Here is a 24239-nt window from a genome sequence, read left to right as displayed (position 1 = left end):
ACTCAATATTAGTGTTTACGAACATTTCATTTATTAAATGAACCAAATTCAGAAAAAAAAAAAATATCAATCGAGTTCAAACTATTCACAAGCTCTGCTCATTTGTAGCCCTAAAACACGGTGGTTGTGATGTTCCCTTAAAAAACATGGGCATTATGAGATGGCAGATACCTAGATGTTTTTTCTATTTTGTTTTGTTAACAAAGTAAAAGCATTAATTCTAAAAAATAAAAATATAAGGATGCTTAAACACCCAACGTACCACACCCCATCTTTTTCATTACATCTATTATTTCCTTTTAACAGTAATGCTACATACAATCGTGGAGTGTGTAAATACCGCACAATTACTTTAAAAAAGAGTGGGGTCCATGATTAAAAAGTTAGTTTTTTTTTTTCATGTAAGTCCCGTATTAATTTACTTTTTTTTAAAACACTGCATAACACTTACACAACTACAAATATCATTTTTCTATTTTTAAACTTTCTGAAAACCCACATCACACTAACTTTTGCATTCATCCCTTATTTTCAATCCTTTTTTCAAAATAGATAGATGTCAAGAGCTGAGAAAAAAGAAATTTAAAAAAAATAACAAAGGGTGTTAGTCCTTTTTTTTTTTTTTTGAATAATAGATCCCATTCCATTCATTAAAGAGGACATACAACTTTGACTTTAAACAACAAGTCCATTACAAACATTACAAGCTTCTCAATACACTACTATGATTGACATGGTCTAGTCCAGACGGCCAACCTCTAAAGACCTAAGTTTAAGAAACAGCACAACTCTATCCATGATAGAGTTACCAAATCCTCATACCCGACTAAGCGGGATATGGGACACCAACCCCACCATAAGCACCGCCAAGCGGAGGGGGGGACCACTCCATTCGGACTAAAGTCCGAAGGTACTATTTTTTGAATTTTTATTTTTTGAAAAGAAAAGACGACACAAAATAAACTACAATAGAAACACTATACACGGAAAACCAGTGTAACCACTAGGTGCTGTAGCTCGTGCAGAACATGCGGCACGCTGGGAGGGAACCGATCGCCGATCTTGGGAGTCCCCGACTTACAGGCCCCAGAAACGCCGCTCGTGGCGTCAGCAAAGGGCTTCTCGGTGGCGCTTGGGAGCCACGCGCAGGAACTTTGAGAACTTTCAGCCCGTGCATGCAGGCCATTTGCCGCTCCGTTTGGCACCGTATTTGGTGGTCTTGAAGATCGATGGCTAGGCAATGCCATGGAGGGGCACGTGTTGGTCGGTGGTCACCGGATTCTTCCAGATCTACGATTCTCCCTTATCTGGCCTAAAAAACAAAAAATACAAAAAAAAAAAAAAAAAACACAAAAAAACAAACTAGAGGAGGGGGGGAGGGAGGCGGGGAGATGGAGGGAGGGGGTAGGGAGCCGAAGCTCCCACCCCCTCTAGCCGAGAAATATATGGGTGTTTCGAGAGAAGAGAGAGGTTTAAATCCTAGAGAGAGAACGAGCATCGCCTTCAGGGTGTCAGTCCCTTATACACCATTAGTAGCTGCCCCTGTCAAATCTCACCTCTTCATTATACAAAGCATACTGTGTTTTCACTTTCCACACTATTTGCAAACTGATCATAGACAGGCTGTGGATGAGCCTTATGTGTTCTACGACTACTTTCTGTACAAGGACAGACCCAGGAAAGTTAGAAGCCCCCAAAATTTAGATAATTAATTAAATCTTAATCTTGTTATATAATGTAAATTTGATTAAAGATTTTATAATTTTACCTCCCTAAAACAAAGTTTCTGATTTCGTCCTTATTTTTGTTCTATTCAATTGACAATTAAATCCTTTTATTCTTCTAACTAATTATTTGGTTTTTTTTTTTTTTTTTGTAAACAAGCTTAATGTAATGAGAAGGACATTAGTAGTTGAGTTTTGTTAGATACGGTCTTAGAATGTGTAAATTTCATAATCTTCACTTAAAAAAAAGTGACTTTTTATTAAAAAATAAATTTTTTATATAAATTCTATATTTATTTTTTTTAATTTTTAAAAAAATTTATAAAACACTTATATTATTCAAAATTACAAATATTATTTTTCTAAATATTTAGACCCAATTAGCTTGATTGAGAGATTCTACAATCTAAAAATTGCATGCGTCGTTTTACGAATTTATGATTTTCTTCTCATAAATATATATATCTTTCTATAATGATAAGTGTCTATCACATTGCTACAGGAATGAACGGTAAATTCTAATTCCGTTTTTGTTTCTGTGTACATAGAAGATTTACACTGCTCCGTTTACATTCCGTACAAAACATAGAAGATTTACATTGCTTCGTTTACATTCCATACAAAACATAGAAGATTTACACAACTCCATTTACATTCAGTAAAAAACACAATGATGAGGGTGGTGCACGCGATTGCATCATGTTCACAACCATCATCTTCTCGGACACGAAATCAAAATGATATTAAATTTTCTCGGATAAGAACATCGTTTGGTTTCCAAGAAATTCATTGGTTTCAAAATGCCTGCAAATGTGAAATTGTGGTCAATTCGACTGATTCACCTCTGTCTAACTCGTTAAGTTACACTTGCTATTTTCTAGGTTTTATGCAGCCGAGGTTCTCGTGGCATTGGAATACCTCCACATGCTCGGAATAATCTATCGGGACCTAAAGCCTGAGAACATTTTAGTCAGATCCGATGGTCACATCATGCTCTTCGACTTTGACCTTTCTCTCTGCTCCGATGCGATCGCAGCCATCGAATCCCCATCTTCCTCCCCGGCTCCATTGACCCCACGAACACCGTCATACAACCGCGCCGTGCACACCACCTTCTCCTGCTTCCCCAACAGGCTGTTTCGGTCACGCAAGGTGGAAACCCTAACCTCCAACTGGCTTTTTGTGGTTGAGCCGGTAAACGTCCAGTCGTGCTCATTCGTTGGAACTCACGAATACGTGGCACCAGAGGTCGCGTTCAGTGGATCGCATGGGAACGCTGTTGATTGGTGGGCATTCAGGATCTTCATCTACGAGATGATATACAGCCGCACGCCTTTTGCAACTCCATCGAACGAGGCCACCCTGCGCAGCATCATAAAAGAGCCCCTCAGCTTCCCGACCTCCACGCCCTCCGGCACGCTTGAGCTCCACGCGCGGGACCTCATATCTAGGTTGCTGAACAAAGACCTGGTTCAACGCCTAGGATTGAAGTGCGGAGCCGCCGATGTGAAAAAACACCCTTTCTTCAAGAATCTAAACTTCGCTCTTATACGGTCTCTCCCACCACCAGAGATCCCGCAACTGAGAAGGATGAAAACAACGCCGTTGTGTCGCGCGAGGAGCAATGCAACACAATCCACGGCGAGGCCGTGCGTTGAGGTGGCTGTGGGATGGAGACTCACGGTGGTTCCATCATGGCTTCACTGTTGGGTGGAGGTTGTTGTGCATGGCATGAAGTCCTTGATGCAGTGAAGAACTGAGTTTGAACTCCCAGCAACTGTAGCTGACTTGCAGAGGGGAGGAATTGAAAATAAAATGGAGGGGAAGGAGGAACGCAGTAGACGGCAACCCAATGAAAAACAGAGGAAAGAAACAAAATAAAATGAAAAAGGAGAAGAAGAGAAGCAGCAGTGCATGGATTGATGAAGGAGATGAAAACAATGGAAATGAGGTGGAGGAACAATGGCGCGTAGGAGAAAGAAGGAGAAGAAAAGAAGAGATGAAGAAGCCCTAAGGGCTGGACCAAATGACGCCGTTTGGGAGGAATTTAGTAGGCTAGGTTGAAGGCTCACGGGTTGGGCTGGGTTGAAAGCTTACAGGTTGGGCTGGGTTGAAAGCAATACACTCAAACAGGCCCAGTCCGAAAATAGAAGAGTTCAATAAAAGAAAATTGCACAATAAAAAAAAAGAGCCAAATAAAAACACTACAACTCAATATTAATAAAATAAAATAATTAAAGTCTAACATTAAACTAATTTAAATTAAAGATCAATTTAAATGCAAAACAATAATTAATACCAAGAAAACACGTCAAAATAAATTTCACAACTTAAAATTCATAAAATAAATTTTTTTCATTTCTACAGTTTCTATACTATACATGAAACATTTCAACTTTAAATTATAATAAAATACTAATTATTTTTTTATTTTATTTTTTTTATAAATTAATTATTTACACATTTATTCATTTTCTAATCACATTAAATATTTAATATATAAGAGCATGTACCGTTTATAGAGACTGTTGCAATATAAGTTTCAGAAAATAGTGAATGATTCAACTTATCTATAGTGATAATATAAGCGGCAATCCGAAAGCTACAGTGTTAAGAACAGTAAATATTTTATTTCTCATTTTACCCTTAGTTTTATTTGGCAATTACAGTAGTTTGCATTTTACTTTTATTTCACCGACATTTTTTTTGGTCTTTCTGCCTTCCCACAGACAGTTTGGTTTTTATTATTGTATTTCTGATTTTGCCCTTAATTTTATTGTTTACTTCTTTCTCCTTAGTGTCATTTTGTTTTTGCCGGCTTGATGTTTTTGTCTTTTTACCCTTAATGTTTATCTGTTGATCCGAGAAAGTGAATCGAACTGTAGTTTAAATATCAGCATTTGTTTCATTTCATTCATTTCATCTGTTGAGTTCTCTCGTGCGTTCTGCTCTCTCGTTCAGGAATTGTAGGTACGTTTTTATTGTTTTTCTTAGTATTCTGAAAATTAACTGTATTGTGTGAATGAATTTGTTACATTATGTAATTACATGATATGCATATGTATTACAGCAAAAAAAAATTGAAAGATACAAACTATATTTGCATATTTACATTTGTTTTTACATAGAGTAGAGCCAACAAAAAAAATTAAACCCATCAAACAAATTCGATCTTCTGAAATTTCATCTTCTGATTTCTTCGTATGTGCTGAGAACACAAAAATAAAAAACCGCAGTTAAGAGTAAAAAATTAAAACTCGGTTCCAAAATTTTTGAAAAAAAAAAAAAACTCTCGGATTTAAAAAATTCCCTCTTAGATGTGAAAAATATTTATACTGATAATATATATCAATACCCCAAAATAATGCACAAATGAAAAATATTTCACCTTCCGGCATGGTCGTGGGCTGCCACGGGTGGCCATTTGCAGCGGATGTGAACTGTGATGCGAGGGAGATGCAACAAACAATAGATCCAACCGAGAAACCCAGAAATATCCATCAGGAAAACAAAAAGTTTGTCCAACAAACAACAGATCCAACCAACAAACCAAAAATATCGATCAGATAAAAAATTTAAAAATAAAAAAAATAAAAAACCTAAACAGAGTGCCTTAATACACACAATAGTGAAATAATACACAAGTGAGAAAGATCTCACCTTCCGCCGTGGTCGTGGGCTGCTACGCGCGGCCATAGGCAGCGGATCTTAGCCACGATGCAAGAAAGAAGCAACAAAGAACAAATCCAACCAAAAAATCCGAAAATATCCATCGGAAAAAAAAAAGACCCAAACACAGTGCCTTAATAGACACGAGATGCCGAAATATACAGAGAGAGGCCGTGAGGGATAAGTTGTTGTATAGATCTGAAAAATCCAAACATCAAACAACAAAATAAGACATAACAAGAACAAGATAAGAGAAGAGACAAAAACAAAAACAAAAAACGACAAAGAAAATCAAACAAAAATATATTTGTTCAGATCTGAAAGTAAAAACAAAAAAAATTAAAAATCGTAAAGAATAATCTTGATCTAGATGTATAAAAAAGCAACAAAAAATATGTGAAATAAATGGTTCACATCTGAAAGCTTAAAAAAAAAAAATTATTATACTGTAAAGAACAATCTAAATCTAAACAAACAAAAATGAACAAAAAATAAATCAAATAAACGCAAGATATGAGTAATGAGGACGAAAGTGCAAAAGATTAAAAGGAGAAGAAAATACAAATAGAGATCAAAAGAGAAGATGAAAGCTTTAGAGAGAGAGAGAGAGAGAGAGAGAGAGAGAGAGAGAGAGAGAGAGAGAGAGAGAGAGAGAGAGAGAGAGAGAGAGAGAGAGAGGACGGCAGCTCAAACGAAAATGGGGAAAAATGAGAGAATTTGTGTTAAAGATGCTTATATAGGGTTGTCTAGGGTTAGAGTAAAAATTACTTTTCTGCCCCTGTTGTGTTTTGTTTATTACCGGATTAGGATTTAGATTTATTTACTTATATATCTAGATATATGTACATTTATTTATATACAGACGTTTCAATTATATTATATATATAAATATTTATATATTTATATATTTATAGTTATATTATATAATATTGGAAGTTTATAAAAATTGAGTAAAATTTAGAGAAAATTTTTTTAAATTATCATTTTTAACTAAATTATAAATAATTTCATGGGAAAGTTAATGTGAATGGGTTTATAACATCAGTTTTTTATTATTTTTTCAAACTTGTCTATTTTGGTTTTTCTTAGATTTTTGTTTTTTTCTCCATTACTTACACAGTTTATATATTAGTATAAAATTAATTTTGAATATTATTTTTTTATTAATATTTTTTTCTAATCATGTAAACTTTTTATTATATTTATTTACTTCCAATTATCTACACTTTTTATCATAATTATATTTATTATCTTTTTAAATAATAATTTTAAAAATAATTATGGAAATATAAAAAATTTAATTATAAAAGTATTATCATACACAATAAAAATGGTTGAATTTTTTGTTTAAAATATTCAATAAAGTAACATTTCAAAACATACAAAAATATATTGAGTTGTTAAAATTCTAAATACAACTAAGATAATAATAAAAAAATAGAAAATTATTATTTTAATAGATTAGATAAACAAACTAAGATAATAAAAAAAAAAGAATAGAAAAATATTATTTTAATATATTAGATAAACAATAGCAAATCAAATGTTATAGGTTTTTAAAAACTAAGTAAAATTTGAAAAACAAATTTAGAAAATCTCATTTTTAACTAAATTATAAACAAGTTTATGGGAATTTTAATGTTAATGCCCTTATAAAATTACTTTTTCAGTATTTTCTCAAATTTGTCTATTTTGCTTTCTATTAGATTTTGGTTTTTATTTTTTTTCATTTACACCATTTATAGATTAGTATAAGATTAATTTTAAATATTATTTTCATATTAATATTTCCTTCTAATCATTTAACCTTTTTATTATATTTATTTACTTCGAATTATCTACAGTTTTTATTATACTCATATTTATTATAATTTTAAAAATATTTTAAATAATTATGGAAATATAAAAAATTTATGATATCTAATTTTTTGTTTAAAATATTCACTAAAGTAACAATTTAAAAAATAAGATAAAATATTGAGTTCTTAAATTTATAAATAGAGGTAAAAAATTAATAATAAAACAATAATAGAGTAAAATAAATAAAGAATAAGCAATTGAATCTTAGAGGTTTAAAAAAAATAAGTTAAATTTAAAAAAAAAATTAGAAAATGTCATATTTTTCTAAATTAAAGATAATTTTATGGGAAATTTAATTTTAATACTTTTTTAATATTACTTTTATGTTATTCTCTCAAATTTGTCTTTTTTTTTTTTTTTTTTTTTTTTCCAGATTCTGGTTTTTTTTCCTCATCATTTGCACCACCTATACATTAATATAAGATTGATTTCATATTTATTTTCTTCATTTTGTAGATTTTACTGTTAAGTAAAATTATTTTCCTTTATTTTTTTAACTTTTTAAAAGAATATTTATAAAACTAAATATGAACTAAATTTATAAAAGTAAATCTACTCGTAGGATGGGTGACTAAATCTGTTCATGCTTTCCATTTTCAATTGTTGTAGTATTTTTGTCTTCTTTATGTTTTACTTTTTATTTTTTTCAACACAGATATAATCAATTATTAGAGTAGCCATTTATTTCAATATTCAAAAAATCTTTGAAACATGAATAAACTCAATCTAAAAGTCTTACACATAATAAAACAATAATATTGAGTAATATAAAGGAAAAAACAATTGTAGATGTAGCTAAAAATACAAATATAATTTAATATACTTATAAAATTGAATAATAAATGAGAACATAACATTTCATTTTTATATATGTCAATAATCCATAAAAATAGTCAATATTGTCAATTTATATAAGTATTAACAATGATTAGCTTAAAAATGATCAATCATATTGAGTAATATAAAATAGAGTAAAAATTTTACATGTAACTTAAGAAAAATATATAAAAAATTCATACCAATAAATGACAACTTATCATTTTATTTTTGTACACAAAAAAAAAAAAAAAGGGAACAAATCAAATTAAAATATAAATATTTATTAAAAAAACACTTCAACAACCAAAAAAATTATTTAGAAAAAAATATTATATTGCTGTAAAAAAATTAAACTAAAACAAAGTTGATTCAAGTTAAGAATAAATTGTTCAAATTTTTAGACATATGTTATATTCTGTGAAAAAATAATTTCAATGAAGAAAAAATATATAAAAACATAACAATAAAAATAACGACTAAATTTTTTTATATCTAAAAATATAACATTTAAAAAAAATTATATGCTTTAATTTTTTAAAAATTAATATGCTTCTTTTAACTAATAACATCTTCTTTTTTTTTTTTTTTTATTTGTTGTATTTTTTGTTGTTAAAAATAGTGGCTATTTTTATAATATATATCCATATATATAAATATATAGAAATAAGAAATATGAATAAATAGAAATAATAAATAGAAATAAATAAAATAAAATAAAATGAAAAATATTTCAAAAAATCAAATTGATTCAATGTTTCTAATTGATGTATCTAAAGTTATTAAACTATTTTGCTTTGCTGATTTCATTTGTATAAATGAATTTTACATTATTTTACATCTTTAAAGAAATATATTCTTATTAAAAAAATTCTAATATATTATTTGTTGTCAAAAATAGGGCCTATCTTGTCAACAGGAGTATCAAAATTCAGATGACATTATAATCATTTGGTAAGAAATTTGTAAGTGTTCATTTGTTTTGTAAATATTAAACATTTATTTTTTGTTCTATTAGATATTTAATTGTACATATTTCTTCAAAATTAAAAAAAAAAAAAAAACTTATGTCTTATTTGTTGTCAAAATTAGGGCCTTTCTTGTTAATAAAGAAATCAAAATTCAAATCACATTATACTCTTTTGAAAAGAAATTTTGAAATAATAAACAAATTTTGAAATAATAATACATATTTAATCTTAAATATTTTTTATTTTACCTTTTGCTGAAATATTGCAAAAATCTGTTTATCATATTTTGACTTTTATTTTTTAATAAACAAATGCTATGAAACTTTTTAAAAAATAAAAAATTGACTACATATTACTATATGTTTCTTTTATGTAAAATCATTGTATATATTATATACAAATCTCAATTTATTCTCACATATTAATTACACAATTATAAATGTCTTAATTTTTCTTGTTCTTTTACAATATTTGCATTTTATATATCCATTCATACTTCAATAATTTGTTTCTTTAACAATAGTTTCATTTCTTTAAACATATTTCGTGAGACTTATTATATAAATGTTATTTTTTGCAAATATTTATTGATTAACATATGGTCAATAAAAATTTTAATATAGATTTTAATCTAAATAATGGTGTTTCCGTCAAGTTTTAATCTCAAAATCACTATAGAACATAGTGATTTTAAAAATAATACCATATTTAGACAATGATTTGTATGTAAATTTGATTTTATCAAACTATAAAATTTATACCTATAAATTCAAAAAAACATTTTATGACCAATTCTTTGACTGTAAATATTTGCAAAATAAAACATTATAATTTTTTATTATTTCTAATTTAAACTATTTAAATTTTATTTTTTTTAAATTTAACCATTTAAATAAATGTATGAATTAAAAAAATTTAAATTAAATACAAACTTAATATATAATATAAATTTTTATAACTTCTTTTATATAATTCGTTAATTCAAAAATTCAAAAGAAATTTTTAAAAAAACATTTGAATGTTATCAATTGTATCCCTCGTCAAAATTAATTGCAACAAATTAAAAATTTTTCATCTGCTTAAAAATTTTAAAAATAAATATTTGGTTTTGAAAATAACATACATTTTTTTTTAATAGGTATTACATTCTCAAGTAAAAGATCTGCAGTTAACAAATATCGTGCTAGCTAAAGAAACTGTAAGTATTATTTTTCTTTATATACTACAAATTCTTTGCTTTATTCAATTTATGCTTAAAACTATATCTTTATAAAACTATAAAAAATTTATTTGCAAAAATTTATTATTTTGACTGTAACAATAAATTGTTAATTTATTTGCTTAAAAAGTTAGATTATATTTCAGATAAAATTTATCACATTTATTTTGGTGGTTTCATTTCTATAAATGAAATTTACGTTACTTTAGATTTAAAAAAAATATTTTCTTATTAAATGAATTCTAATGTATTATTTGTTGTCAAAAATAGGGACTATCTTGTCAACAGGAAGATCAAAATTCAGATAACATTATAATCATTTGGTAAGAAATTTGTAAGTATTCATTTGTCTTATTAATATTAAACATTTATCTTTTGTTCAATTATATATTTATTGGTACATATTTCTTTATAATAAAAAAAAAATCTAATGCATTATTTGTTGTAAAAAATATGGCCTTTTTTATTAACAAAAAATTCAAAATTTAAATAACATTATAATCTTTTGACATAAAATTTCTAAATATTATATTAAACATTTATTTTTTTTATAAATATATATTTAATAGTACATATTTAGTCTTAAATATTTTTTATTTTAGCTTTTGCTAAAATGATGCAAAAATCTATTTATCATATTTGTGTGTTAATTTTTTAATAAACAAATGCTATGAAAATTTTTCAAAAATAACAAATTTACTACATATTAATGTATTGTTCTTTTATTTAAAATCTTTGTATATATTTACAATTGTCTTTTATATGTTGTTAGTTCATAAATTTACACATCATCTCTTTGATGTGAAATTTATTTCCTAACAAAAGTAAATTTATAAATTTCTTTTAAAATTATTTCACTTATTAACTGTTTGTATTTTTTTAAACATTTATTTGTCCTTGAACATCAATCCATCCATAACTTTATTAATAATTGATATCTTTAAAACATTTATTAACATAAAAAAATAAAAATAAAAATAAACTTCTATTTTTTATTTTTCTTCTTTCCAGTTCTTAAAAATTTTAAATTTTATAAATATGTTCTTTAAACTTTAATATTTAAATATAAAATCTTTGCATATAAATTTTAATGTTCTGGATGGATTTTTGTTTAAGGATGAATATTTTGTTCCTCTATGTAATAGAATTAAATACCAACAGTTATAAAATATTGTTTTGTCACAATACTATATATAAATCTCAAATTATTCTTAGATATTAATTATACAATTAAAATTATAAATGCCTTAAATTTTTTTTCCTTTCAAAATATTTGCATTTTATTTGTCCATTGATACTTTAATATTTTGTTTTTTTAACAACAATCTCATTTCTTCAAACATATTTCATGATAGTTATTATATAAATGTTATTTTTTGTAAATATTTCTTAAATAACATATGGTCAGTAAAAATTTTAATATAGATTTCAATCTAAATAATGGTGTTTGCATCAAATTTTAATCTTAAAATCACTATAGAACATAGTGATTTTAAAAATAATACCATATTTAGACATTGATTCTATGTAAATTTGAATTTATCAAGCTATAAAATTTATAGCTATAAATTCAAAAAAGACATTTATGACCAATTCTTTAACTGTAAATATTTATAAAATAAAACATCCTTATTTTATGTTCTTTCTGATTTAAACTATTTACATTTTATTTTAATTAAATTTAACCATTTAAAATAAATGTATAAATAAAACAAAATTAAAATAAATACAAACTTATTATATAATATAAATTTTTATCACTTCTTTTATATAATTCATTAATTAAAAATTCCAAAATAAATTGTTAAAAAAACATTTGAATGTTATTAATGTTTTAAATTTGATATTATAATAACAAATGACTATTCTTACTATTATATATCAACTAAAGATCAAATTCTTGCAATTTCGTTTATCAATTGTATTATTTTTGTATTTACAAATAATTATTATAATATCTCTAATCAAAATTAGTTGCAACAAATTAAAACATTTTTATCTCTTTAAAAATTTTAAAAATTATATTTCTTGTTAAAAATAACATACATTTTTCTTTTTTAAAAATAGGGATTATATTTTCAACCAAAAGATCTGAAGTCAACAAATATCCTGCTAGCTAAAAAAACTGTAAGTATTTTTTTTCCTTGTATATTACAAATTATTTCATTTATTCAATCCATGCTTAAAATTATATCTTTATTTAGCATGTAATATTTTATTCAATAAAGTATATACTATAAATAAATATATTTATTATATTTTCTTTTTTGTTCCAATTAATAAACTTTCTGAACTTTTTATTTATTGTCAATTTAAAATTTTGAACTTTTAATTTACTTTATTGACATATCAAATGATAAAATTTTATTATTTATTTCCAAAATCTTTATTTCAGGAAATAATTAAATAAAATTCTACTTCAAAAACAATCAACAAAAAAAATGTCATCTAAAGATCTTCTACAAAACAAAAAAGATCAATTGCAGCAAAGAACAACAAAAAGACATTGTCAGAAACAAGTTTCAAAAAGAGATATGGTTGATTTTCAAGATTCAACGCCATCTGATATTGATCAAATGATTATATCAATCGATGATACATCAAATGATCATCTCGAACCTATTGGCAATATTGAAAATTCTAATATTCAACAATACCATGGAAAGAGGCCCAGAATTTCTCGCCGTAATTTTAACATTCTTGGAATGACCTCCTCAGAAGAGCCTAGCATATGCTCAAATGTTCATCTCCTTGCTAAAAATTCAGAAGAATCTACACAATTAAATATTTCATACAGTTCTTCTGCTGGCTCAAGTTATTCTGTAAATTTGTCGAAAGGAAAGTCAACAAATGCACCAACAGAGACAAGTCAACTTTCTGAACAACTTATGGTCCAACAGGTTTAGTAACTTTTCTTTTTTGTCATCATATATTTTATTTATTTACTCTCTTTCAATAATTTTTTTTTTTTCTAAAATAGGTTCTTCTTGTTGATCAATCACAATCAAGTGCTCAAAAAAATATGCGAAGATGTACTTTTGGTAAAAACTAAAAATAAAATGAATTATTTAATAACATTATATTTTATTGTTATTTATATTTAAAATATTGATTGAAAAAAAATTATTTAATTATTTCTAATGAAATTTCTTATATTTGTTTTTCCTTTACCCCAACTCAATAGGCACATTACGTCGTCATAATGTTGTACATAGACAAATATTACAAAATATTCCAGTTGAAGCAAATTATTTACCAAATATGCCACATTGTCAGCATTGCAAAGCAAAAAGATTCTTTCATGAAACAAACAATTTCTGCTGTGCTGATGGATCAATCTCTTTGGTTACAAATAATGTTCCAGATCAACTCTATAATCTGTTTGTTTCAAATACTGCTGAATCTACACAATTTCGGACATATGTTCGAACGTACAACAACAAATTTGCTTTCACATCTTTTGGAGTTAAATTTGATAGAAATTTATGTCGAAGAAATAGAGGAATATATACATTTCGAGCTCAAGGTCAAATTTATCACTATCTCCCTGATTTGATTCCTTCAGTTGGTCAACCTTCTAATTTGCAGCTATATTTCTATGACATTGAACATGAATTCGAGAATCGCATTGTTGACTCAATCAGAATGGATCCTTATATTATTGCTCAACTTATGGATCTCCTTCGTGTAAATCCATATTCAACATTTTTTCGATCTATTGGTGATTTACCAAATTTAGAATATCAAAAAATCTGTATAAAATCAGATCCTGGTTTAGATCAACGGGTGTTTAATGCCCCAACATCATCAGAAGTTGCAGCTATTTGGGTTGAAAATGATGATTCAGAACATTTAACACCTCGTGATATTTTCGTATTTAATCATGTTGGCGGGAGTCATTTAGTTCAATATTATTTTGGATGCTATGATCCACTTCAGTATCCTCTGTTGTTTCCTCTCGGAGATATTGGATGGCACCAAGGCATACAAAGAATTAACAAAAGAATTGCATCTGTATCTGCCAATAACTGCACAACTCAATTAATTGATCCTCATCAATCAACATCAGCAGAAGAATTACTCAGAAGAGAAGAACAAGGTTAAATTTTCTATCCTATCTTTTTTATACAACTTATTATTAATATATTTGGTATGTATTTTTTTAAATAATTTTTTATTGCTTTTGTAGTTTTAAAGAAAAAGAGAAAAGATCCCATTATTTCTTGCCGTGAATATTACTGTTACAAGTTGCAAATTAGAGAAAATCTGAAATCTATTCTTCTAATCTCTGGCCGACTTCTTCAACAATTTGTTGTTGACATGTATATCAAGATAGAGACTTCAAGGTTAGATTATTTTCGTTGCAATCAACAACATATTCGATCTGAATTATATCAAGGCATTGTTGATAGCATTAATCTTGGACAAACAAATGCTTCAAGAATTGGGAAACGTATAATTTTGCCTTCATCTTTTATTGGAGGACCAAGAGATATGCAAAAAAGATATTTAGAAGCAATGGCTTTAGTTCAACGATATGGCAAACCAGATATTTTTTTGACAATGACATGTAATCCAAACTGGAAAGAGATCTCAACTCAATTGTTACCACATGAGGAAACCCAAAATCGACCTGACTTAATTGCTCGAATTTTTAGAGCAAAATTAGAGGATCTGAAGTATGAACTATTCAAACGAGAAATATTTGGAAAAATCTCAGCATATGTTTATGTTATTGAGCACCAAAAAAGAGGACTTCCACATGCTCATTTCTTAATTATATTGCGTCAAGATTGGAAATTATACGCACCAGAATCTTTTGATGAGATCGTATCTGCTGAATTACCTGACAAAGACAACAACTTACATCTCTATACAGCTGTTATTAAGCATATGATGCATGGCCCATATGGAGTTCTAAATCCAACAAATGTATGCATGAAAAAAAATGGTTGTTGCAAAAATAATTACCCAAAACAGTTTGTCTCAAACACTGTTGTTGGAAATGATTGCTTCCCAATATACAAACGCTGCAACAATGGAAGAACAGCCAAAATCAGAGGACATGATTTAGATAATCGTTGGGTTGTTCCATATAACCCTTATTTACTTGCAATGTTTGACTGCCATATTAATGTTGAGATATGTTCTACAATAAAAGCTGTCAAGTATCTCTACAAATACATTTATAAAGGCCATGATCGTGTTGCCTTCAATCTGGTTTCTGAACAAAGCACTCAACGGATTGATGAAATTGAAAGATTTCAATCAGCTCGATGGATTACTCCACCAGAGGCTATGTGGAGAATATTTGGCTTTATTATCAATGAGGTTCATCCAGCAGTCTATAGCTTACATTTACATCTTGAAAATCAGCACCAAGTTACTTTCCGTGCACATGAAAACTTAACAAATGTGATAAACTCTGACTTTTCAGCAAAGTCAATGCTGACTGAATTTTTCGCAACAAATCAAGTTGATCAGAATGCCAGAAAATTGTTGTATAAAGAATTTCCTGAATTTTATGTTTGGAGCCAACAATACAAAATGTGGATTATTCGGAAAAAACAGTTTGTGATAGGTCGAATTGTTACAGCAAATCCTTTTGAAGGAGAAAGGTATTATCTGCGGATGTTATTAAATCATATAAGAGGTCCTTTATCATTTCATCATCTCAAAACTGTCAATGGTATCTTGGCCCCCACATTTCGTGAAGCTGCAACTATGTATGGTTTATTACAGAGAGATGACAGTTTAGAAGAATGCTTATATGAAGCCTCTCTTTACCAAATGCCTTTCAGTTTAAGAAGACTATTTGCAACAATTTTGGTTTACTGTAATCCTACAAATCCAAGAGATCTCTGGGAACGCTTTGAACAAGATATGTCTGCTGATTTTTAATTAGTTGAAAGTTCTTCATCAACTGTTAGAACTGAGACTTTACGCTCCATCTCCACAATATTTGAATCAATGGGTAGAAACATTAATTCGTTCCATCTTATCAACCAAAACATTCATTTTGATCAAGATGAGTTTTTGTTTAGAGAAATTGATGATGAATTAGCTGTTCCAATTCCAGAAGAAGATCTTCACGCATCAACACTGCTTAATTGCGAACAACAAAATGCTTATAATTCTATCTTACAAAAAGTTTTGTCAGATGAACCTGCGATGTTCTTTATTGATGGTCCTGGTGGTACAGGAAAAATATTTTTATACAAAGCACTCCTTGCTACAACAAGAAAAAAGCAATTAATTGCTCTTGCAACTGCTTCATCTGGTGTAGCTGCATCAATCTTACCTGGAGGTCGAACTGCACATTCACGATTCAAAATTCCACTACATACCAACAAAAATCTCACATGTAGTGTCAGCAAACAAAGTGGACTTGCAAGATTACTACAAAAAGTAAAGTTGATCATATGGGATGAAGCTCCTATGTCAAGAAAAGAATCTATAGAAGCATTGGATAAAATGCTAAAGGATATTAATGATTCAGAATTATCTTTTGGTGGAAAAGTTATTGTATTTGGTGGAGACTTTCGTCAGATTCTACCTGTGGTCCCAAAAGGAACAAGACAACAACAGATTGATGCCAGCTTAGTTTCTTCCTACCTATGGCCAAAATTGACAAAAATTCGTTTAACTGAAAATATGCGTGCAAGATTAGATCCAGACTTCTCAAAATACATATTGGATTTAGGGAATGGGTTACCACCAATCACAATTAATGAATGCGTCAGAATTTCTGCAGTCATGTTAATTCCATATGAAAATGATGCTGCTTCTTTGGATCATTTGGTGGATACTGTTTTTCATAATATTTCTGATTATTCAACAAATATTTCAAGCATGATGAATCGAGCTATATTGACACCAAAAAACAGTTATGTTGATGAAATAAACACTTTGTTGATTCAGAGATTTCCTGGAGAGTTAAAACAATATTACAGTTTTGATGAAACAATCGACGCATCTGAACAGGCAGTCATGGAAGATTTCTTACATACTTTAACACCAAATGGACTTCCTCCACATGAATTATTGTTGAAACAAAACTGTCCAATCATGTTATTGAGAAACATCAATCCTTCAGAAGGGCTATGCAATGGAACACGACTAATCTGTCGCAATTTTGATCGTAACGTTATTCATGCAGAAATTGCAGTTGGTCATCACAGTGGCAAAAAGGTTTTTATTCCGAGAATTCCATTTTTACCAAATCCTGATGAAAACAGTGGTTTCCCATTCAAACGAACTCAATTCCCTGTTAAACTAAGCTTTGCAATGAGTATAAACAAGTCACAAGGACAGACATTAGATTTTGTTGTGATATATTTGCCACATCCAGTTTTCTCACATGGACAATTATATGTAGCTTTATCAAGAGCTAAGACTATTTCTGCAATCAAGATTCTGATACGACCAATCTCAACTGATGAACCAGAAAAAAATTGCACAAAAAATATTGTCTACACAGACTTATTAACATTGGCCTCCTCTGACTGATGTTATGCAGGTAACAATTTTTTTTTTATATTTAATTTTAACTGCTATAAATAGATTAAAATTTTCCTACAATTTTTTTTTTTTTTATATTTCCAATATTCTATTAATTTATTCTTATTAACTAATTAATACATATAAGTTTCTATTAGTTTTTATTTTACAGTTTAATTAATTCCATTTCTTTCCTTTTATGTTTATAGACTTCATTTCTTTTTGGCTTATCAGTTTTCAAAATGCGGATCACTTATACATCAATTAAAGATATTACTCCAAAGACAAGGGACTGGAAAATTAAGATGCTCGTGGTTGAAAAATCCCCCAAACGAGTTGGGCAACACTCATCAATAAAATACCAAAATTTAATGTTGGTAGATGAACAGGTACAATATTTTTTTCTCTACTTACAATTTAATCTACAAATATACTCATATATATATATATATATACTTTATATAACATATCTTATACATTCTATGTAATTATAATTACTTGTAAAATTTTTTTACTTTTTTTTAAAAACAAATTCCTTACTTATTATAAAAACTAACAACCAATACTTTCTTATATAATATAGGGAAATCGTCTGCAAGCAACAATGTTTGGAAATGATATTGATTCAAGAGAAGACTCTCTCCAGATGTTTCGATCCTACTATATTATAAACGCATATGTCAAACTACTGGATCCTAAATATAAAACTGAGTCGCATGAATACCAATGGATTATAAATGCAAAAACAATCATCGAAGAGATTCCAGAAAATGAACAACAAGTAGAGATGCCAAAGTACAACCTCATTCCCATTAACGAGTTGGATGCTTATAAAGATTCAATTGCAGAAATAGGTAAATTATTATCATTTTTTAATTTTTTTTTTCCTAAACAACTAATCATTTCAATATTTTTAATCAGATCTCTTAGCAGTTGCTCTTCACATCAAACCTCCAAAAGAAATAACATTAACAAATGGACCAGCTACTCTTCAAGAAATCTATGTTATAGATCAAAGGTAAATTCTTTTTCCCCTTTTTAATTTTTGAAATTTTTTTTATAATCTTTACTTTTTAAATTCTTTTTAATTTTCTCCTTTCATATCATGTAGCTTCAATCCTATCTCGTTGACTATGTGGGGACGTTTTGTTCAAGACCAATGCAAAAAAATTTCTGAAATAATCGAAACAAAACCAATTCTACTTGCAACAAAGCTCAAAGTTCGTTCTTACAATGGTAATTCTAATAATTCAAATTCTTAATTCTTATTTTAAATCTTACATTTTTTAACTAACAATTATTTATATTAACGAAACAGGACTATTTCTTTCATCTCGACCAGCAAGTGCATTTACAATCAATCCTATTATCCCTGAAGCAAAACTGCTGCAAAGATGGTAATTCATATTAATTACTATATTTTTTATTAACATATCTATTAAAAATGTTCCAATTATAATTTCTTTTTTTTCTTTTTTTAGGATTGCAATCAATGATTCAAGACTTGAAGTCATAATTGCAAAATCATTAAAATACCCATCTACATCTTTATCGTCAGTTGGTATTCGACAAATAACAAAAAATTGTGATGTTGCTGCATTACTAAAAAGTTTGCAACCAATGGAGGTAAATTATTTTTCTTAACATCATATTTATATTTATATTCCTTCTCATTAAACAAAATATTGTTCTTAATATAATATAGAAAGCAAAATTCTGGATCAAGGCAAAGATAAATATCATAAATTTGGACCAAATCTTCTTCTATATGTCATGCATCAATTGTAACAAAGGAACTGGGCATGACCATAATGAAAGCTTTCTCTGTTACCACTGCAAACATCAAAGTGTTGCTGAACCACGGTACACATTTTTTTTACTTCAATAATTAACAATTCATTTCAAAATTATTCACATATTAATTTTACCAATACTAACAAAAAATAATACTTTTATTATTTACAGTTGTCGAGCATATGTTGAAGTTGATGATGGGACAGGAAAATTAGCAGCTGTTATATTCGGTGAACTTGCAGAACAAGCATTGGGTCATTCAGTCATTGATTTCATGAATCATACTGGAGAGATAACTTTATTCTTTTTCACAAAATTTTCAAATAAAATTATATATAAATTATTTTTACATTTATTAATTATCTAAACTCACTAAATATTTACTACACAGGAACATTTACCATTTATACAAAAAATAGCATCAGAAGCTTCAGAAAATCAATGGATGATTCAACTTGCTGTGGACCCAGAAATATTCAACCAACAAAAACACAAAAACTTTAATGTTATCTCCATCAGTCCTATCCAATATGGACCTGAGCTTGAATGACACCTAGACAAAAAAAACAAATCCATAACTCATTTTGCTGTTTATATTTGTGTAATATTTTTGCTGACAAATTTTTGTAACTTAACTAAACAGTTAACAGTAGAACGAAGCAAACGTGCATCGCACGTTGGACCTCAACTAGTATTTAATATATAAGAGCATGTACTTAAAGATTTGGCTACCATCCCGCGTCCATCTCTTAGGACAGGGCAATGCATGGATTAAGTGCCCCACGTGTCGCGTAACGTGCGGTGGTGAATCAAGGCCATCACCAACTATTTGTGAGTTGTCTACAGTTGTTCATGCATGGATAGTACACGTGGCAACGAAACGACGGTTAAGCTGGTTGTTTGGATAAATGGCTTGATCCAACGGGGCTAGACCTAAAGGCTAAACCTCAATGACTGCGTGCTGCTTGTCTGTCTCTCGCCGGCACGTCCTTATCACGTTGCTTTCCCTCTTAAGGGCGGCACCACCCCCTTCCTCATTTTTAGTGTTTAGCGAGAGAGAGGTTGTGTGTGTGTGGACATTTTCTCTTTTCTTCGAGCATTGTAGTTATTTCTTCGAAAATATTATTCAGCTTTCTAACGAAAAATTTTATTCAATAATTCTATATTATGTATTTATTTTTTTATTTTTTTAATAAATGTGTAGTGTAAAACTGTTACATAGAAGATTTTTTTAATATCTATTTTAAAATGTTTTAAAATAAGTGTTTTTTCTCGAGAAATTTTGTAATTTCTATTTTAAAGTTAGAAAAAATAACGTTTTTTTTATTAATTCTAAATTTAAGTTTATATAATTCCTCTCCATTTAAAAACAAAATTATAAAAAAACTATCTGAAGTTCTGAACAACTATCTGGCCATATTTAATTATATTATATATTTGGCAGTGAATTACCAAGCGCCATTCTCATTCTTGGAAAATATAGGAGATCAAAAAGTTGATAGGGCTATTTTTGCCATTAAGGATAAATCTTTGTCTACCGCAGATGACCACGCATACGAGCGGACTTCCGGAGAGCCCGATGGCTCCTTATCATCGTGTACCACCAAAAATGTCATTTTGATTTCTACTTTGTAATATCCCATCCATATAACGATAGACTCACAATATTCTATCACTCTTTATTATTATTTTATTTATTTTTAACTTAAAGATTAAGAAAATTATAATTATTGGTGAAGTTATATATATTTTTTTAATTTTTTTAATAATTAATGATGCTAAAAAATATTTAAAATAAAATAATAAAAAATAAAAATTTCAGATACACTATAAAATAGTAAACGTTGTAAATCAATCAAAAATAGAGAGAGAGTTTCAAACATAGAGAGAGAATTCAGAGAGAAGTTCTATTATTGATTTGTATATCAAACTTATGAATTTCTTAAAGAATTCAACGATATATATAGGCGTACAAAGGGGACTATGCTAGCTTACTATGCTTAGCACTATGCACTATGCATTTGACGACTAGATAAATGTGGTCATACAATTCAAGATAGTTTATAACACTTCCCCTTTGGATGACCATATTTAAAGAATATGCCTCGTTAAAACCTTACCAAGGAAAAACCCTGTGGGAAAAAACCAATGGCGAAAGAAAAAGAGTACAGTATTCATATGTATTGCCGAGTGCTTTAGGATTGCCTCATTAAAACCTTGTAAAGGAAAACCCAGTGGGATAAAACCTTAGCGAAGGAAAAAGAGTACAATCAGCATAAGTCTTCAAGACATTACTTCCCCTGAAAAGTGCATGATAACAGGTCTTCAAACCTCCGCATTCCAATGTTCTGCATAATCTTCTTAAATGTTGCAGTTGGTAATGCTTTAGTGAATAAATCTACCAGATTTTTACTTGACCGTACCTTCTTGATATCAATTTCAACTTTCTTCTCATGAATTGCAATGATCTTCTTGTGTGTATCTGAAAGATAACTCGCATTTGTACATCCAACTAACTGTGGACTTGATCCATGTTGATAAAATAATCACAACTGGATCTTTCTGCTGATCACTACTCTTCTGGAGTTGTACTCTTCTAGAGTTCTTGTAAATAATACAGTTAGTGGAGAATTCATCAACATTAAACTGCTAACCTCATTTTTAATAAAAACGGTGGCCAGTCTTTTTAAGATCAGACAAGCACCGCAGATTTTCAACTCCTCTGTAGGTGTCAGGCGTGCTGTCAAGTGCTGCAGCTGTCAGGCGTGCTGTTAGGTGCTACAGCTGTCAGGCGCCTCAGCTATCAGGCGCCGTAGAGCTATGAAGCTATATTTCGTCTCTTTTCTCTTGCTTCACGAGAGATGTTGTATCATAATTTTCTCTATAAAAGAGATATTCAGCTCATCTTCATTCGCATCTCATCTTCTTCACTTTTCTGTAATCATACTTCATTTTTACTCTGCAATCTCTTTCTATATTTTTACTCTGCAATGGCTCAGCGATCTTCTCATGGCCAATATATGAGGTACTCTGCACCTCGTTCATCAGCTGTTCCTGCTTCTACCACAGGTGCTATCATGCAATGTAATGATCTGACTCATAGGTCAGATAATGAAGCTATCTATGAGCTTGTGAGTCTCGGTACCCGATACTCATCATCCATTGTCGCATTTTCTCAGCGACTGCAATCCAGAATTTGTGGAGTTGACAATCTCCACGAGAATATTGCTATACTTCAGCGACTTCTTCTGGAGTCTAACATGAAGATAGAATCAATAAAGCAAGAGAATAGGAATTCAAAATCCTTGCTTAAATCTTCTTTTCGATTGCCCACCGCTTTAGATAGGGATGCTATGCAGATTCTTGAAGAACAAGAGCATTTGAAGAATGAGGCAAAGTGCCTTAAATTTCTGTAATTCTTGCTTCAAGATAATAAAAATAATATTTCACAAATATTCATATTTGTGTTTCTATCTTTTTGTAAATGTTCTGTGTGCTCCCTTTTATTTCTTCTTTAATAATACACACTTCATATCAAATCCATAATATGAATCTGAAATACTAATTGTATTTAAGAGATGATATTTCAGAATTAATAATATCATCCATCTTTCCCTTGAAGCCGTAAGGGTTTCAGATTTATATTTCAAATATGTGCAGTTTTCATGAACTCTTCTGAAGCTTCAATGACATTTAAATCATATATATATAAACTGCAATAATAGCTTGTTTCCATTTGCGTTTGGATTGCTTTAGATCATATAAGGATCTCTGAAACTTGATAGAATACATATTTCCAGATGTATTCATATTAGAAGCTTCAGACATTTTCTATCCTTCAGGGATTTTCATATATATATATCATGATCCAATGATCCATATAAATATGCAGTTAATCATGCATAGCCAAATTCTCGGTAACTTTCAAGCTAAAAATCTCAATATGATTTCAACCACTTTAAAATCATATCAATATTGTTTCTTCGAGAAACTAACTCGTGATTTCTATATCACATTTTCAGATTAAAAACTTCAGGCTTTTTATATCATATATATAAATATCTACTGATATTTAACAAAAATCACCTCTTTAGGTGTTTGGACTTCAAGTCCATATTTACCACATTTTATTTAGTGATATCAATTCTGCAGGAATTGAGAAACTGACTCGTGATTTATATATCACATTTTTATTTCCTTTCTATAAATACCCACTGGCATTCAACAAGCATCACCTCTTTAGGTGTTTGGACTATAAGTCCCGATGCATCATATTTTACTAGTAAATCAATTCTGCAAGAATTGTTTCTTTCAAATTAGGCCAATATTTTACGTCGGTATTCATCGACGGTTCTTGATTCACTTTCATCATTACTTCTGGTAATGTCAATTGCCATCTAATATAGAAATACGTTGTCGACAACAATTTTATTTCTATCCATAATTTCTCCATTATTCATGAAATGTATCGAGATCTCGTTATTTTCAGGTACCTGTCCCTCCTCAAGGGAAGACATTTTCATGAAAAACCTCTTCAGGAGATTTATATAGGAGAATTTTATACAGAAAATTTGGATGGACTTTATTGCTTGTTCTGTGGGTATGGCCTCTTCAGGAGCACCAAATTATTTGTGCCTTTCTCTTTTGAGATGCTATATCTTTTATATCAATACGTCTCACATGCTT

At 29.0% G+C, this 24239-nt stretch overlaps 3 protein-coding genes across 3 annotated transcripts; all 3 read left to right on the top strand.

The window, feature by feature from the left end:
• The first annotated feature begins 1028 nt into the window (after positions 1-1028).
• LOC122279502 (protein kinase PINOID-like) lies at positions 1029-3476 on the top strand. The gene is made up of 2 exons (XM_043090186.1): positions 1029-1171; positions 2606-3476. The coding sequence occupies exons 1-2, from the start codon at positions 1029-1031 to the stop codon at positions 3474-3476; spliced, it is 1014 nt and encodes a 337-aa protein (XP_042946120.1).
• Positions 3477-12793: 9317 nt separating this feature from the next.
• Positions 12794-16160, top strand: LOC122279501. Its single transcript, XM_043090185.1, has 3 exons — positions 12794-13159; positions 13848-14358; positions 14449-16160. The coding sequence occupies exons 1-3, from the start codon at positions 12794-12796 to the stop codon at positions 16158-16160; spliced, it is 2589 nt and encodes an 862-aa protein (XP_042946119.1).
• A 69-nt stretch (positions 16161-16229) lies between these two features.
• LOC122279500 (ATP-dependent DNA helicase PIF1-like) lies at positions 16230-17768 on the top strand. Its single transcript, XM_043090184.1, has one exon. It carries the CDS (start codon positions 16230-16232, stop codon positions 17766-17768), a length of 1539 nt encoding a protein of 512 aa, XP_042946118.1.
• Positions 17769-24239: the final 6471 nt, after the last annotated feature.

Source organism: Carya illinoinensis, chromosome 10, assembly GCF_018687715.1.
Source record: "Carya illinoinensis cultivar Pawnee chromosome 10, C.illinoinensisPawnee_v1, whole genome shotgun sequence".
Classification (NCBI taxonomy): domain Eukaryota; kingdom Viridiplantae; phylum Streptophyta; class Magnoliopsida; order Fagales; family Juglandaceae; genus Carya; species Carya illinoinensis.
Note: the sequence above shows the minus strand (reverse complement) of the source record. Positions and strands in the feature narration are given on the sequence as shown.